At 59.2% G+C, this 14814-nt stretch overlaps 1 protein-coding gene across 1 annotated transcript in view; it reads right to left on the bottom strand.

Moving 5' to 3' along the window:
• PPCS (phosphopantothenoylcysteine synthetase) overlaps window positions 1-13451 on the bottom strand; it is a gene marked incomplete at its 3' end in the record, with an annotated part of 14648 nt that extends 1197 nt beyond the window's left edge. Inside the window, exons 1-4 of the mRNA XM_078884549.1 lie at window positions 13354-13451; window positions 10978-11187; window positions 6237-6518; window positions 521-716 (exon numbers count right to left, since the gene is read on the bottom strand). Coding sequence (XP_078740675.1) covers window positions 521-716; window positions 6237-6518; window positions 10978-11187; window positions 13354-13410 — 745 coding nt within the window. The remainder of the gene's footprint in view (window positions 1-520; window positions 717-6236; window positions 6519-10977; window positions 11188-13353) is intronic.
• Between the last annotated feature and the right edge of the window lie 1363 nt (window positions 13452-14814).

Here is a 14814-nt window from a genome sequence, read left to right as displayed (position 1 = left end):
CCACTCACCCACCCACCCACTAACCCACTCACCCACCCACTCACCCACCCACCCACCCACCCACTCACCCACTCACCCACCCACCCACCCACCCACCCACTCACCCACCCACCCACCCACTCACCCACCCACCCACCCACTCACCCACCCACTCACCCACCCACCCACTAACCCACTCACCCACCCACTCACCCACCCACCCACTAACCCACTCACCCACCCACTCACTCACCCACTCACCCACTCACCCACCCACCCACTCACCCACCCACCCACTCACCCACCCACCCACTAACCCACTCACCCACTCACCCACCCACTCACCCACCCACCCACTCACCCACCCACTCATTCACCCACCCACTCACCCACCCACTCACCCACCCACTCACCCACCCACCCACCCACCCACTCACCCACCCACCAACCCACCCACTCACCAACCCACCCACTCACCCACTCACCCACTCACCCACCCACCCACCCACTCACCCACCCACCCACTCACCCACCCACTCACCCACGGGGCGCAGGGTGACTGCTGCCACGTGCAGCAGGTGGAGATAGTCGCCCAGCGTGGAGAACTCCACCTCCAGTAGGAGGCCGCCCTCCATCACGTGACGCCGACGTCGGAGGAGCGGAGCCAATCGCATCGCTGCAGACTCCTGCACCCGGATACGGGGGGGTGGGGGGGGCCCCCCCGCCCCTCCACCCTCACCACCCTCACCACCCTCACCACCGCCACCCTCACCGCCACCCTCACCGCCACCCTCACCACCGCCACCCTCACCGCCACCCTCACCGCCACCCTCACCGCCACCCTCACCGCCATCGTCGCCCTCGAACTCAAGAAGGTTCAGGAATGAAGAGCTAGTGGGGAGGGGTGGGGGGCGGTAGTGGTGAGTGTAGTTGTGGTGAGTAGTGGTGAGTAGTGGTGAGTGGTTGGTGAGTGTAGTGGTGGTGAGTGGTGGTGAGTAGTGGTGAGTGGTGGTGAGGTGTAGTTGTGGTGAGTGGTGGTGAGTAGTGGTGAGTGGTGGTGAGGGGGGGGCGGTAGTGGTGAGTAGTGGTGAGTAGTGGTGAGTGGTGGTGAGTGTAGTGGTGGTGAGTGGTGGTGAGTAGTGGTGAGTGGTGGTGAGTGTAGTGGTGGTGAGTGGTGGTGAGTAGTGGTGAGTGGTGGTGAGTGGTGGTGAGTAGTGGTGAGTGGTGGTGAGTGTAGTGGTGGTGAGTGGTGGTGAGTAGTGGTGAGTGGTGGTGAGTGTAGTTGTGGTGAGTGGTGGTGAGTAGTGGTGAGTGGTGGTGAGGGGGGGGCGGTAGTGGTGAGTAGTGGTGAGTAGTGGTGAGTGGTGGTGAGTGTAGTGGTGGTGAGTGGTGGTGAGTAGTGGTGAGTGGTGGTGAGTGTAGTGGTGGTGAGTGGTGGTGAGTAGTGGTGAGTGGTGGTGAGTGGTGGTGAGTAGTGGTGAGTGGTGGTGAGTGTAGTGGTGGTGAGTGGTGGTGAGTAGTGGTGAGTGGTGGTGAGTGTAGTGGTGGTGAGTGGTGGTGAGTAGTGGTGAGTGGTGGTGAGTGTAGTGGTGGTGAGTGGTGGTGAGTAGTGGTGAGTGTGGTGAGGGGGGGCGGTAGTGGTGAGTGGTGGTGAGTAGTGGTGAGTAGTGGTGAGTGGTGGTGAGTGTAGTGGTGGTGAGTGGTGGTGAGTAGTGGTGAGTGGTGGTGAGTGTAGTGGTGGTGAGTGGTGGTGAGTAGTGGTGAGTGGTGGTGAGGGGGGGGCGGTAGTGGTGAGTGGTGGTGAGTGGTGGTGAGTGGTGGTGAGTGGTGGTGAGTGGTGGTGAGTGGTGGTGAGTGTAGTGGTGGTGAGTGGTGGTGAGTAGTGGTGAGTGTGGTGAGTGTAGTGGTGGTGAGTGGTGGTGAGTGGTGGTGAGTGGTGGTGAGTGTAGTGGTGGTGAGTGGTGGTGAGTGGTGGTGAGTGGTGGTGAGGGGGGGGCGGTAGTGGTGAGTGTAGTGGTGGTGAGTAGTGGTGAGTGGTGGTGAGTGTAGTGGTGGTGAGTGGTGGTGAGTAGTGGTGAGTAGTGGTGAGTGGTGGTGAGTGTAGTGGTGGTGAGTGGTGGTGAGTAGTGGTGAGTGGTGGTGAGTAGTGGTGAGTGTAGTGGTGGTGAGTGGTGGTGAGTGGTGGTGAGTGGTGGTGAGTAGTGGTGAGTGGTGGTGAGTGGTGGTGAGTGTAGTGGTGGTGAGTAGTGGTGAGTAGTGGTGAGTGGTGGTGAGTGGTGGTGAGTGGTGGTGAGAGGGGGGGGCGGTAGTGGTGAGTGGTGGTGAGTAGTGGTGAGTAGTGGTGAGTGGTGGTGAGTGTAGTGGTGGTGAGTGGTGGTGAGTAGTGGTGAGTGGTGGTGAGTGTAGTGGTGGTGAGTGGTGGTGAGTAGTGGTGAGTGGTGGTGAGGGGGGGGCGGTAGTGGTGAGTGGTGGTGAGTGGTGGTGAGTGGTGGTGAGTGGTGGTGAGTGGTGGTGAGTAGTGGTGAGTGGTGGTGAGTGGTGGTGAGTGGTGGTGAGTGGTGGTGAGTGGTGGTGAGTGTAGTGGTGGTGAGTGGTGGTGAGTAGTGGTGAGTGGTGGTGAGTGTAGTGGTGGTGAGTGGTGGTGAGTGGTGGTGAGTGGTGGTGAGTGTAGTGGTGGTGAGTGGTGGTGAGTGGTGGTGAGGGGGGGGCGGTAGTGGTGAGTGTAGTGGTGGTGAGTAGTGGTGAGTAGTGGTGAGTGGTGGTGAGTGTAGTGGTGGTGAGTGGTGGTGAGTGGTGGTGAGTGGTGGTGAGGGGGGGGCGGTAGTGGTGAGTGTAGTGGTGGTGAGTAGTGGTGAGTAGTGGTGAGTGGTGGTGAGTGTAGTGGTGGTGAGTGGTGGTGAGTAGTGGTGAGTGGTGGTGAGTGTAGTGGTGGTGAGTGGTGGTGAGTGGTGGTGAGTGGTGGTGAGGGGGGGGCGGTAGTGGTGAGTGTAGTGGTGGTGAGTAGTGGTGAGTAGTGGTGAGTGGTGGTGAGTGTAGTGGTGGTGAGTGGTGGTGAGTGGTGGTGAGTGGTGGTGAGGGGGGGGCGGTAGTGGTGAGTGTAGTGGTGGTGAGTAGTGGTGAGTAGTGGTGAGTGGTGGTGAGTGTAGTGGTGGTGAGTGGTGGTGAGTGGTGGTGAGTGGTGGTGAGGGGGGGGCGGTAGTGGTGAGTGTAGTGGTGGTGAGTAGTGGTGAGTAGTGGTGAGTGGTGGTGAGTGTAGTGGTGGTGAGTGGTGGTGAGTGGTGGTGAGTGGTGGTGAGGGGGGGGCGGTAGTGGTGAGTGGTGGTGAGTGGTGGTGAGTGGTGGTGAGTAGTGGTGAGTGGTGGTGAGTGGTGGTGAGTAGTGGTGAGTGTAGTGGTGGTGAGTAGTGGTGAGTGTAGTGGTGGTGAGTAGTGGTGAGTAGTGGTGAGTGGTGGTGAGTGGTGGTGAGTGGTGGTGAGTGTAGTGGTGGTGAGTGGTGGTGAGTAGTGGTGAGTGGTGGTGAGTGGTGGTGAGTGGTGGTGAGTGTAGTGGTGGTGAGTGGTGGTGAGTAGTGGTGAGTGGTGGTGAGTGGTGGTGAGTGGTGGTGAGTGTAGTGGTGGTGAGTGGTGGTGAGTGGTGGTGAGTGGTGGTGAGGGGGGGGCGGTAGTGGTGAGTGGTGGTGAGTAGTGGTGAGTGTAGTTGTGGTGAGTGGTGGTGAGTAGTGGTGAGTGGTGGTGAGGGGGGGGCGGTAGTGGTGAGTGGTGGTGAGTGGTGGTGAGTGGTGGTGAGTGGTGGTGAGTAGTGGTGAGTGTAGTTGTGGTGAGTGGTGGTGAGTAGTGGTGAGTGGTGGTGAGGGGGGGGCGGTAGTGGTGAGTAGTGGTGAGTGGTGGTGAGTGGTGGTGAGTGGTGGTGAGTAGTGGTGAGTGGTGGTGAGTGTAGTGGTGGTGAGTAGTGGTGAGTAGTGGTGAGTGGTGGTGAGTGTAGTGGTGGTGAGTGGTGGTGAGTAGTGGTGAGTGGTGGTGAGGGGGGGGCGGTAGTGGTGAGTGGTGGTGAGTGGTGGTGAGTAGTGGTGAGTGGTGGTGAGTGTAGTGGTGGTGAGTGGTGGTGAGTGTGGTGGTGAGTGGTGGTGAGTGTAGTGGTGGTGAGTGGTGGTGAGTAGTGGTGAGTGGTGGTGAGTGTAGTGGTGGTGAGTAGTGGTGAGTGGTGGTGAGTGTAGTGGTGGTGAGTGGTGGTGAGTAGTGGTGAGTGGTGGTGAGTGTAGTGGTGGTGAGTGGTGGTGAGTGTGGTGGTGAGTGGTGAGTGGTGGTGGTGAGGAGTGGTGAGTAGTGGTGAGTAGTGGTGAGTAGTGGTGAGTGGTGGTGGTGAGTGTAGTGGTGAGTGTAGTGGTGAGTGTAGTGGTGAGTGTAGTGGTGAGTAGTGGTGAGTAGTGGTGAGTGGTGGTGAGTGGTGGTGGTGAGTGTAGTGGTGAGTGTAGTGGTGAGTGTAGTGGTGAGTGTAGTGGTGAGTAGTGGTGAGTAGTGGTGAGTGTAGTGGTGAGTGTAGTGGTGAGTGTAGTGGTGAGTGTAGTGGTGAGTGTAGTGGTGAGTAGTGGTGAGTAGTGGTGAGTGTAGTGGTGAGTAGTGGTGAGTAGTGGTGAGTGTAGTGGTGAGTAGTGGTGAGTGTAGTGGTGAGTAGTGGTGAGTGTAGTGGTGAGTAGTGGTGAGTAGTGGTGAGTGTAGTGGTGAGTGTAGTGGTGAGTGGTGGTGAGTGTAGTGGTGAGAGTAGTGGTGAGTAGTGGTGAGTAGTGGTGAGTAGTGGTGAGTGTAGTGGTGAGTGGTGGTGAGTGGTGGTACCCATGAAGGTGTCTATCGTAGGGTGCTAGCGAGTGGCGTCTGCGTATCAGCAGCACTGGGCAGTGGTGAGTGGTGAGTGGTGAGTGTAGTGGTGAGTGTAGTGGTGAGTAGTGGTGAGTGTAGTGGTGAGTAGTGGTGAGTAGTGGTGAGTGGTGGTACCCATGAAGGTGTCTATCGTAGGGTGCTAGCGAGTGGCGTCTGCGTATCAGCAGCACTGGGCAGTGGTGAGTGGTGAGTGGTGAGTGTAGTGGTGAGTAGTGGTGAGTGTAGTGGTGAGTAGTGGTGAGTGTGGTGAGTAGTGGTGAGTGTAATGGTGAGTAGTGGTGAGTAGTGGTGAGTGGTGGTACCCATGAAGGTGTCTATCGTAGGGTGCTAGCGAGTGGCGTCTGCGTATCAGCAGCACTGGGCAGTGGTGAGTGGTGAGTGGTGAGTGTAGTGGTGAGTGTAGTGGTGAGTAGTGGTGAGTGTAGTGGTGAGTAGTGGTGAGTGTAATGGTGAGTGGTGGTACCCATGAAGGTGTCTATCGTAGGGTGCTAGCGAGTGGCGTCTGCGTATCAGCAGCACTGGGCAGTGGTGAGTGGTGAGTGTAGTGGTGAGTGGTGGTGAGTGTAGTGGTGAGTGTAGTGGTGAGTGTAGTGGTGAGTGTAGTGGTGAGTGTAGTGGTGAGTGTAGTGGTGAGTGTAGTGGTGAGTGGTGGTGAGTAGTGGTACCCATGTAGGTGTCTATCGTAGGGTGCTAGCGAGTGGCGTCTGCGTATCAGCAGCACTGGGCAGTGGTGAGTGGTGAGTGTAGTGGTGAGTGGTGAGTGTAGTGGTGAGTGTAGTGGTGAGTGGTGGTGAGTGGTGGTACCCATGAAGGTGTCTATCGTAGGGTGCTAGCGAGTGGCGTCTGCGTATCAGCAGCACTGGGCAGTGGTGAGTGGTGAGTGTAGTGGTGGTGAGTGTAGTGGTGAGTAGTGGTGAGTAGTGGTGAGTGTAGTGGTGAGTGTAGTGGTGAGTGGTGGTGAGTGGTGGTACCCATGAAGGTGTCTATCGTAGGGTGCTAGCGAGTGGCGTCTGCGTATCAGCAGCACTGGGCAGTGGTGAGTGGTGAGTGGTGGTGAGTGTAGTGGTGAGTGTAGTGGTGAGTGTAGTGGTGAGTGTAGTGGTGAGTGTAGTGGTGAGTGTAGTGGTGAGTGTAGTGGTGAGTGGTGGTGAGTGGTGGTACCCATGAAGGTGTCTATCGTAGGGTGCTAGCGAGTGGCGTCTGCGTATCAGCAGCACTGGGCAGTGGTGAGTGGTGAGTGGTGAGTGTAGTGGTGAGTGTAGTGGTGAGTAGTGGTGAGTGTAGTGGTGAGTAGTGGTGAGTGTAATGGTGAGTGGTGGTACCCATGAAGGTGTCTATCGTAGGGTGCTAGCGAGTGGCGTCTGCGTATCAGCAGCACTGGGCAGTGGTGGTGGTGAGTGTAGTGGTGGTGAGTGTAGTGGTGAGTAGTGGTGAGTGTAGTGGTGAGTGTAGTGGTGAGTAGTGGTGAGTGTAGTGGTGAGTGGTGGTGAGTGGTGGTGAGTGGTGGTACCCATGAAGGTGTCTATCGTAGGGTGCTAGCGAGTGGCGTCTGCGTATCAGCAGCACTGGGCAGTTTGCCGCCAGGAGACTCTCGGCGCTCGCTGATCCGCGCCGCCCGCTGCTGAAGTTGTCGAGAAAGCGGACAGCCTGTCCCTCTAGAGGCACCTGGGACACGGAGAGAGACAGAGAGAGACACAGAGAGACACGCTGCTGAAGTTGTCGAGAAAGCGGACAGCCTGTCCCTCTAGAGGCACCTGGGACACGGAGAGAGACAGAGAGAGACAGAGAGAGACACGCTGCTGAAGTTGTCGAGAAAGCGGACAGCCTGTCCCTCTAGAGGCACCTGGGACACGGAGAGAGACAGAGAGAGACAGAGAGAGACACGCTGCTGAAGTTGTCGAGAAAGCGGACAGCCTGTCCCTCTAGAGGCACCTGGGACACGGAGAGAGACAGAGAGAGACACAGAGAGACACGCTGCTGAAGTTGTCGAGAAAGCGGACAGCCTGTCCCTCTAGAGGCACCTGGGACACGGAGAGAGACAGAGAGAGACAGAGAGAGACACGCTGCTGAAGTTGTCGAGAAAGCGGACAGCCTGTCCCTCTAGAGGCACCTGAGACACGGAGAGAGACAGAGAGAGACACAGAGAGACACGCTGCTGAAGTTGTCGAGAAAGCGGACAGCCTGTCCCTCTAGAGGCACCTGAGACACGGAGAGAGACAGAGAGAGACACAGAGAGACACGCTGCTGAAGTTGTCGAGAAAGCGGACAGCCTGTCCCTCTAGAGGCACCTGGGACACGGAGAGAGACAGAGAGAGACACAGAGAGACACGCTGCTGAAGTTGTCGAGAAAGCGGACAGCCTGTCCCTCTAGAGGCACCTGGGACACGGAGAGAGACACAGAGAGACACAGAGAGACCCGCTGCTGAAGTTGTCGAGAAAGCGGACAGCCTGTCCCTCTAGAGGCACCTGGGACACGGAGAGAGACACAGAGAGACACAGAGAGACCCGCTGCTGAAGTTGTCGAGAAAGCGGACAGCCTGTCCCTCTAGAGGCACCTGGGACACGGAGAGAGACACAGAGAGACACAGAGAGACACGCTGCTGAAGTTGTCGAGAAAGCGGACAGCCTGTCCCTCTAGAGGCACCTGAGACACGGAGAGAGACAGAGAGAGACACAGAGAGACACGCTGCTGAAGTTGTCGAGAAAGCGGACAGCCTGTCCCTCTAGAGGCACCTGGGACACGGAGAGAGACAGAGAGAGACAGAGAGAGACACGCTGCTGAAGTTGTCGAGAAAGCGGACAGCCTGTCCCTCTAGAGGCACCTGGGACACGGAGAGAGACAGAGAGAGACACAGAGAGACACGCTGCTGAAGTTGTCGAGAAAGCGGACAGCCTGTCCCTCTAGAGGCACCTGGGACACGGAGAGAGACACAGAGAGACACAGAGAGACACGCTGCTGAAGTTGTCGAGAAAGCGGACAGCCTGTCCCTCTAGAGGCACCTGAGACACGGAGAGAGACAGAGAGAGACACAGAGAGACACGCTGCTGAAGTTGTCGAGAAAGCGGACAGCCTGTCCCTCTAGAGGCACCTGGGACACGGAGAGAGACAGAGAGAGACAGAGAGAGACACGCTGCTGAAGTTGTCGAGAAAGCGGACAGCCTGTCCCTCTAGAGGCACCTGGGACACGGAGAGAGACAGAGAGAGACACAGAGAGACACGCTGCTGAAGTTGTCGAGAAAGCGGACAGCCTGTCCCTCTAGAGGCACCTGGGACACGGAGAGAGACAGAGAGAGACACAGAGAGACACGCTGCTGAAGTTGTCGAGAAAGCGGACAGCCTGTCCCTCTAGAGGCACCTGGGACACGGAGAGAGACAGAGAGAGACAGAGAGAGACACGCTGCTGAAGTTGTCGAGAAAGCGGACAGCCTGTCCCTCTAGAGGCACCTGGGACACGGAGAGAGACAGAGAGAGACAGAGAGAGACACGCTGCTGAAGTTGTCGAGAAAGCGGACAGCCTGTCCCTCTAGCGGCACCTGGGACACGGAGAGAGACAGAGAGAGACAGAGAGAGACACAGAGAGACAGAGAGAGACACAAAGACACAGAGACACAGAGAGAGACACAAAGACACAGAGACACAGAGACACAGAGACACAGAGAGAGACACAAAGACACAGAGACACAGAGAGAGACACAAAGACACAGAGACACAGAGACACAGAGAGAGACACAAAGACACAGAGAGACAGAGAGAGACACAGAGAGAGACACAGAGAGACACAGAGAGACACGCTGCTGAAGTTGTCGAGAAAGCGGACAGCCTGTCCCTCTAGCGGCACCTGAGACACAGAGAGAGACACAGAGACACAGAGAGACACAGAGAGACACAGAGAGATACAAAGACACAGAGAGAGACAGAGACACAGAGAGACACAGAGAGAGACAGAGAGACAGAGACATGGAGAGACACAGAGAGAGAGACAGAGAGAGACAGAGACACAGAGAGACACAGAGACACAGAGAGACAGAGAGACAGAGAGAGACAGAGAGAGAGACAGAGAGACACAGAGACACAGAGACACAGAGAGACACAGAGACACAGAGAGACACAGAGACACAGAGAGACAGAGAGAGACACAGAGACACAGAGAGACAGAGACACAGAGAGACACAGAGAAAGACAGAGAGACAGAGACATGGAGAGACACAGAGACACAGAGAGACACAGAGACACAGAGAGACAGAGAGAGACACAGAGACACAGAGAGACAGAGACACAGAGAGACACAGAGAGAGACAGAGAGACAGAGACATGGAGAGACACAGAGACACAGAGAGACACAGAGAGACACAGAGACACAGAGAGACACAGAGAGACACAGAGACACAGAGAGACACAGAGAGACACAGAGAGACACAGAGAGACACAGAGAGAGACAGAGACACAGAGAGACACAGAGAGACACAGAGACACAGAGAGACACAGAGAGACACAGAGAGAGACAGAGACACAGAGAGACACAGAGAGACACAGAGACACAGAGAGACACAGAGAGACACAGAGAGACACAGAGAGACACAGAGAGACACAGAGACACAGAGAGACAGAGACACAGAGAGACACAGAGAAAGACAGAGAGACAGAGACATGGAGAGACAGAGAGAGACACAGAGAGACAGAGACATGGAGAGACACAGAGAGAGAGACACAGAGAGACACAGAGACACAGAGAGAGACAGAGACACAGAGACATGGAGAGAGACAGAGACACAGAGAGACAGAGAGAGACACAGAGACACAGAGCGAGACACACAGAGAGAGACACAGAGAGACACAGAGACACAGAGACATGGAGAGACAGAGAGAGACACAGAGACACAGAGAGACACAGAGAGACACACAGAGAGAGACACAGAGAGACACAGAGACACAGAGAGACACAGAGACACAGAGACATGGAGAGACAGAGAGAGACACAGAGACACAGAGAGACACAGAGCGAGACACACAGAGAGAGACACAGAGAGACACAGAGACACAGAGAGACACAGAGACACAGAGACATGGAGAGACAGAGACACAGAGAGACAGAGACACAGAGACACAGAGACACAGAGAGACAGAGACACAGAGACACGGAGAGACACGGAGAGACACAGAGACACAGAGAGACAGAGAGAGAGACACAGAGAGACACAGAGACACGGAGAGACACGGAGAGACACAGAGACACAGAGAGACAGAGACACACAGAGACACAGAGCGAGACACACAGAGAGAGACACAGAGAGATCACGACCCTGATGAGATGTTAACTACCTCGCCTGGTACGCAGGAGGCCCTGGGTTCAATGCCCCCCCCACCCGTGCCCCCCCCCTCCCACCCCCCCCCGCCACCCCCCCCACCAACACCCCCCCCTCCCACCCCACCCCCCACCCCCCCCACCAACACCCCCCCCTCCCACCCCCACCCCCCACCCCCCCCACCAACACCCCCCCCTCCCACCCCCACCACCACCCCCCCCACCAACACCCCCCCCTCCCACCCCCCCCACCAACACCCCCCCCTCCCACCCCCACCACCACCCCCCCCACCAACACCCCCCCCTCCCACCTCCACCACCACCCCCCCCACCAACACCCCCCCCACCCCCCCCACCAACACCCCCCCCACCCCCCCCACCAACACCCCCCCCACCCCCCCCACCAACACCCCCCCATCCCCGCCATCCTCCCCCCGTGCCCCCCCCCCACCCCCCCGTGCCCCCCCCCACCAACCCCACCAACACCCCACCCCCCCACCACCACCACCCCACCCCCCCCACCCCCCCACCCCCCCTCTCACCCGCCACCACCCCCCCACCTTGGTGCCCCCCGACGTCACGAGCACCATGGGGCGGCCCCTCCCCCCGTGCCCGCCCCCACCAACCCCACCCCCCCCCCGTGCCAACCCCCACCAACCCCACCAACACCCCACCCCCCCACCAACACCCCCCCACCACCAACACCCCACCCCCCCACCAACACCCCCCCCACCACCCCCACCAACACCCCCCCACCCCCCAACCCCACCCCCCTCTCACCCGCCCACCCCCCCACCCCACCCGTGCCCCCCCCCCCCCACCTTGGTGCCCCCCGACGTCACGAGCACCACGGGACGGCCCCTCCCCCCGTGGAGGCGCACAAATCGTCGCATCCTGAGGGCCGCCTCGGCCAGGCCGGCGGGGGGAGGCCACGACGCCAACTCGTCCACCTCCTCCTCGTCCACCTCCTCGTCCACCTCCTCGTCCACCTCCTCGTGGTCGTCCACATCGTCCACCTCGTGGTGGTCCACCTTCATCGTCCATCGGCACGCGCGCGGACAAACGGGGGATGTTGGGGCAAGGGTAGCAGACACACACTCACTCAGTCAGTCACTCAGTCAGTCACTCAGTCAGTCACTCACTCACTCAGTCAGTCACTCAGTCAGTCACTCAGTCAGTCACTCACTCACTCAGTCAGTCACTCAGTCAGTCACTCAGTCAGTCACTCAGTCACTCAGTCATTCAGCCAGTCAGTCAGTCACTCAGTCACTCAGTCATTCAACCAGTCAGTCAGTCACTCAGTCACTCACTCAGTCAGTCACTCAGTCAGTCACTCAGTCACTCACTCACTCATTCACTCACTCACTCATTCACTCAGTCACCCACTCAGTCACTCAACCATTCACACACTCAACCACTCACTCACCCACCCACACACCCACTCACCCACCCATCCAACCACACACTCACTCACCCACTCACTCACTCACCCACCCACCCAACCACACACTCATCCACTCACTCACCCACCCACCCACACACTCACCCACCCACACACCCACCCACTCACCCACCCACACACTCACCCACCCACACACCCACCCACTCACCCACCCACACACTCACCCACCCACACACCCACCCACTCACCCACACACTCACCCACACACTCACCCACCCACTCACCCACCGACTCATCCACCCACCCACACATCCACTCAGTCACCCACTCACTCACCCACCCACTCACTCACCCACTCACTCACTCACCCACACACTCAGTCACTCACTCACTCACCCATCCCACCCACCCAGACACCCACTCACACACTCACTCACCCACCCACTCACCCACTCACCCACACAGACACCCACACACTCACTCACCCACCCACCCACCCACTCACTCACCCACCCACTCACTCACCCACTCACTCACTCTACTACTCACTCACCCACTCACCCACCCACTCACCCAGGCACAGGTAAAGCTCCCCCAGGTAACCCCCCCACACACACACAGGGCTGTAGGGGCAAGTGCTGTTAGTAGCGAGTAGCAGCAGAAGCACTGCCTGTGACACACACAGAGGGGGGTGGGTGGCCACCACCACCACCACGCCCGGCCGCCTTTGTCTCCCCCAGTGCTGGCGTTGTTTACTACACACCACTAACCGCTGCACCACCGCTCCCCACCTCACCTCCCCCCACCTCCTCCACTCAACACCCCCCCCTCACCTCCACCTCCCCCCCACCCCCCCCCCCCCCCTCACCTCGTCCCCCACTCCCCCCCCCCTCACACCCCCCCCCTCACCTCCCCCCACCACCCCCCCACCTCCCCCACCACCCCCCCCCCACCTCGTCCCCCACCTCCCCCCCACTCCCCCCCACCTCGTCCCCCACTCCCCCCCCCCTCACCTCGTCCCCCACTCCCCCCCCCTCACATCCCCCCCCCTCACCTCCCCCCCACTCCCCCACCACCCCCCCCCACCTCGTCCCCCACCTCCCCCCCACCCCCCCACTCCCCCCCACCTCGTCCCCCACTCCCCCCCCTCACATCCCCCCCCTCACACCCCCCCCTCACCTCCCCCCACCACCCCCCCACTCCCCCACCACCCCCCCCCCCCACCTCGTCCCCCACCTCCCCCCCACCCCCCCACTCCCCCCCACCTCGTCCCCCACTCCCCCCCCTCACATCCCCCCCCCTCACCTCCCCCCCACCCCACCTCCCCTCCACCCCCCACCCTCCCCCACCACCTCGTCCCCCCCCCCACCTTCCCACCTCCCCCCCCCACTCCCCCCCCACCTCCCCCCCCTCCTCCACCTCCCCACCTCCCCCCCCACCTCCCCCCCCACCTCCCCCACAACCCCCCTACCTCCTCCCCCACCACCTCCTCCCCCCCACCCCCCCACCTTCCCCCCACCTCCCCCCCACCTCCCCCCACCTCCCCCACCCCCCCACCTCCCCCCCACCTTCCCCCCACCTCCCCCCACCCCCCCACCTCCCCCCCCACCTCCCCCCACCCCCCCACCTCCCCCCCACCTCCCCCCACCCCCCCCACCTCCCCCCCACCTCCCCCCCACCTTCCCCCCACCTTCCCCCCACCTCCCCCCACCCCCCCCACCTCCCCCCCCACCTCCCCCCCACCTCCCCCCCACCTCCCCCCACCCCCCCACCTCCCCCCCCACCTCCCCCCCACCTCGCCGTCGATTCTCTTCCGCGTCTCCTCCGCGACCTCCACTCCCTGCGCCGCCATCGCTGTTTGGGTTCGGAGATGACGTCACGTAACCTAGTGACGTCTCGTCTCCTCCCCCCCTCCACGTGACGTCATGTCGCCTCTACCTCCCCCTAACCTCGCGACGTTACGTCACCTCCTGCTGCTACTCCACCCCCCAGCAAGCCTCCGTGCCGTTACGTCACCGCCTCCTCCTCCCGGTGACGTCACGTCACCCCAGAGCCGCGTTAAGTCACAGAATGATGTCACGCCCATAGACTCAACACTGCCCACAGACTCAACACTGCCCACAGACTCAACACTGCCCACAGACTCAACACTGCCCATAGACTCAACACTGCACCATAGACTCAACACTGCCCATAGACTCAACACTGCACCATAGACTCAACACTGCCCATAGACTCAACACTGCCCATAGACTCAACACTGCCCACAGACTCAACACTGCCCACAGACTCAACACTGCCCACAGACTCAACACTGCCCATAGACTCAACACTGCACCATAGACTCAACACTGCCCATAGACTCAACACTGCACCATAGACTCAACACTGCCCATAGACTCAACACTGCCCATAGACTCAACACTACCCATAGACTCAACACTGCACCATAGACTCAACACTGCACCATAGACTCAACACTGCCCATAGACTCAACACTGCCCATAGACTCAACACTGCACCATAGACTCAACACTGCCCATAGACTCAACACTACCCATAGACCCACCACTGCCCATAGACTCAACACTACCCATAGACCCAACACTGCCCATACACCCAACACTGCCCATAGACTCAACACTGCACCATAGACTCAACACTGCCCATAGACTCAACACTGCACCATAGACTCAACACTGCCCATAGACTCAACACTGCCCATAGACTCAACACTGCCCATAGACTCAACACTGCCCATAGACTCAACACTGCCCATAGACTCAACACTGCCCATAGACTCAACACTGCCCATAGACTCAACACTGCCCACAGACTCAACACTACCCATACACTCAACACTGCCCATAGACTCAACACTGCACCATAGACTCAACACTGCCCACAGACTCAACACTGCACCATAGACTCAACACTGCACCATAGACTCAACACTGCCCATAGACTCAGCACTGCCCATAGACTCAACACTGCCCATAGACTCAACACTGCACCATAGACTCAACACTGCCCACAGACTCAACACTGCACCATAGACTCAACACTGCACCATAGACTCAACACTGCCCATAGACTCAGCACTGCCCATAGACTCAACACTGCCCATACACTCAACACTGCCCACAGACTCAACACTGCCCATAGACCCAACACTGCCCACAGACTCAACACTGCCCATAGACTCAACACTGCCCATAGACTCAACACTGCCCATAGACTCAACACTGCACCATAG

Source organism: Lampetra fluviatilis, unplaced genomic scaffold (genome assembly GCF_964198595.1).
Source record: "Lampetra fluviatilis unplaced genomic scaffold, kcLamFluv1.1 SCAFFOLD_709, whole genome shotgun sequence".
Classification (NCBI taxonomy): Eukaryota; Metazoa; Chordata; class Hyperoartia; order Petromyzontiformes; family Petromyzontidae; genus Lampetra; species Lampetra fluviatilis.
This window is presented reverse-complemented; position numbering and strand designations above follow the sequence as displayed.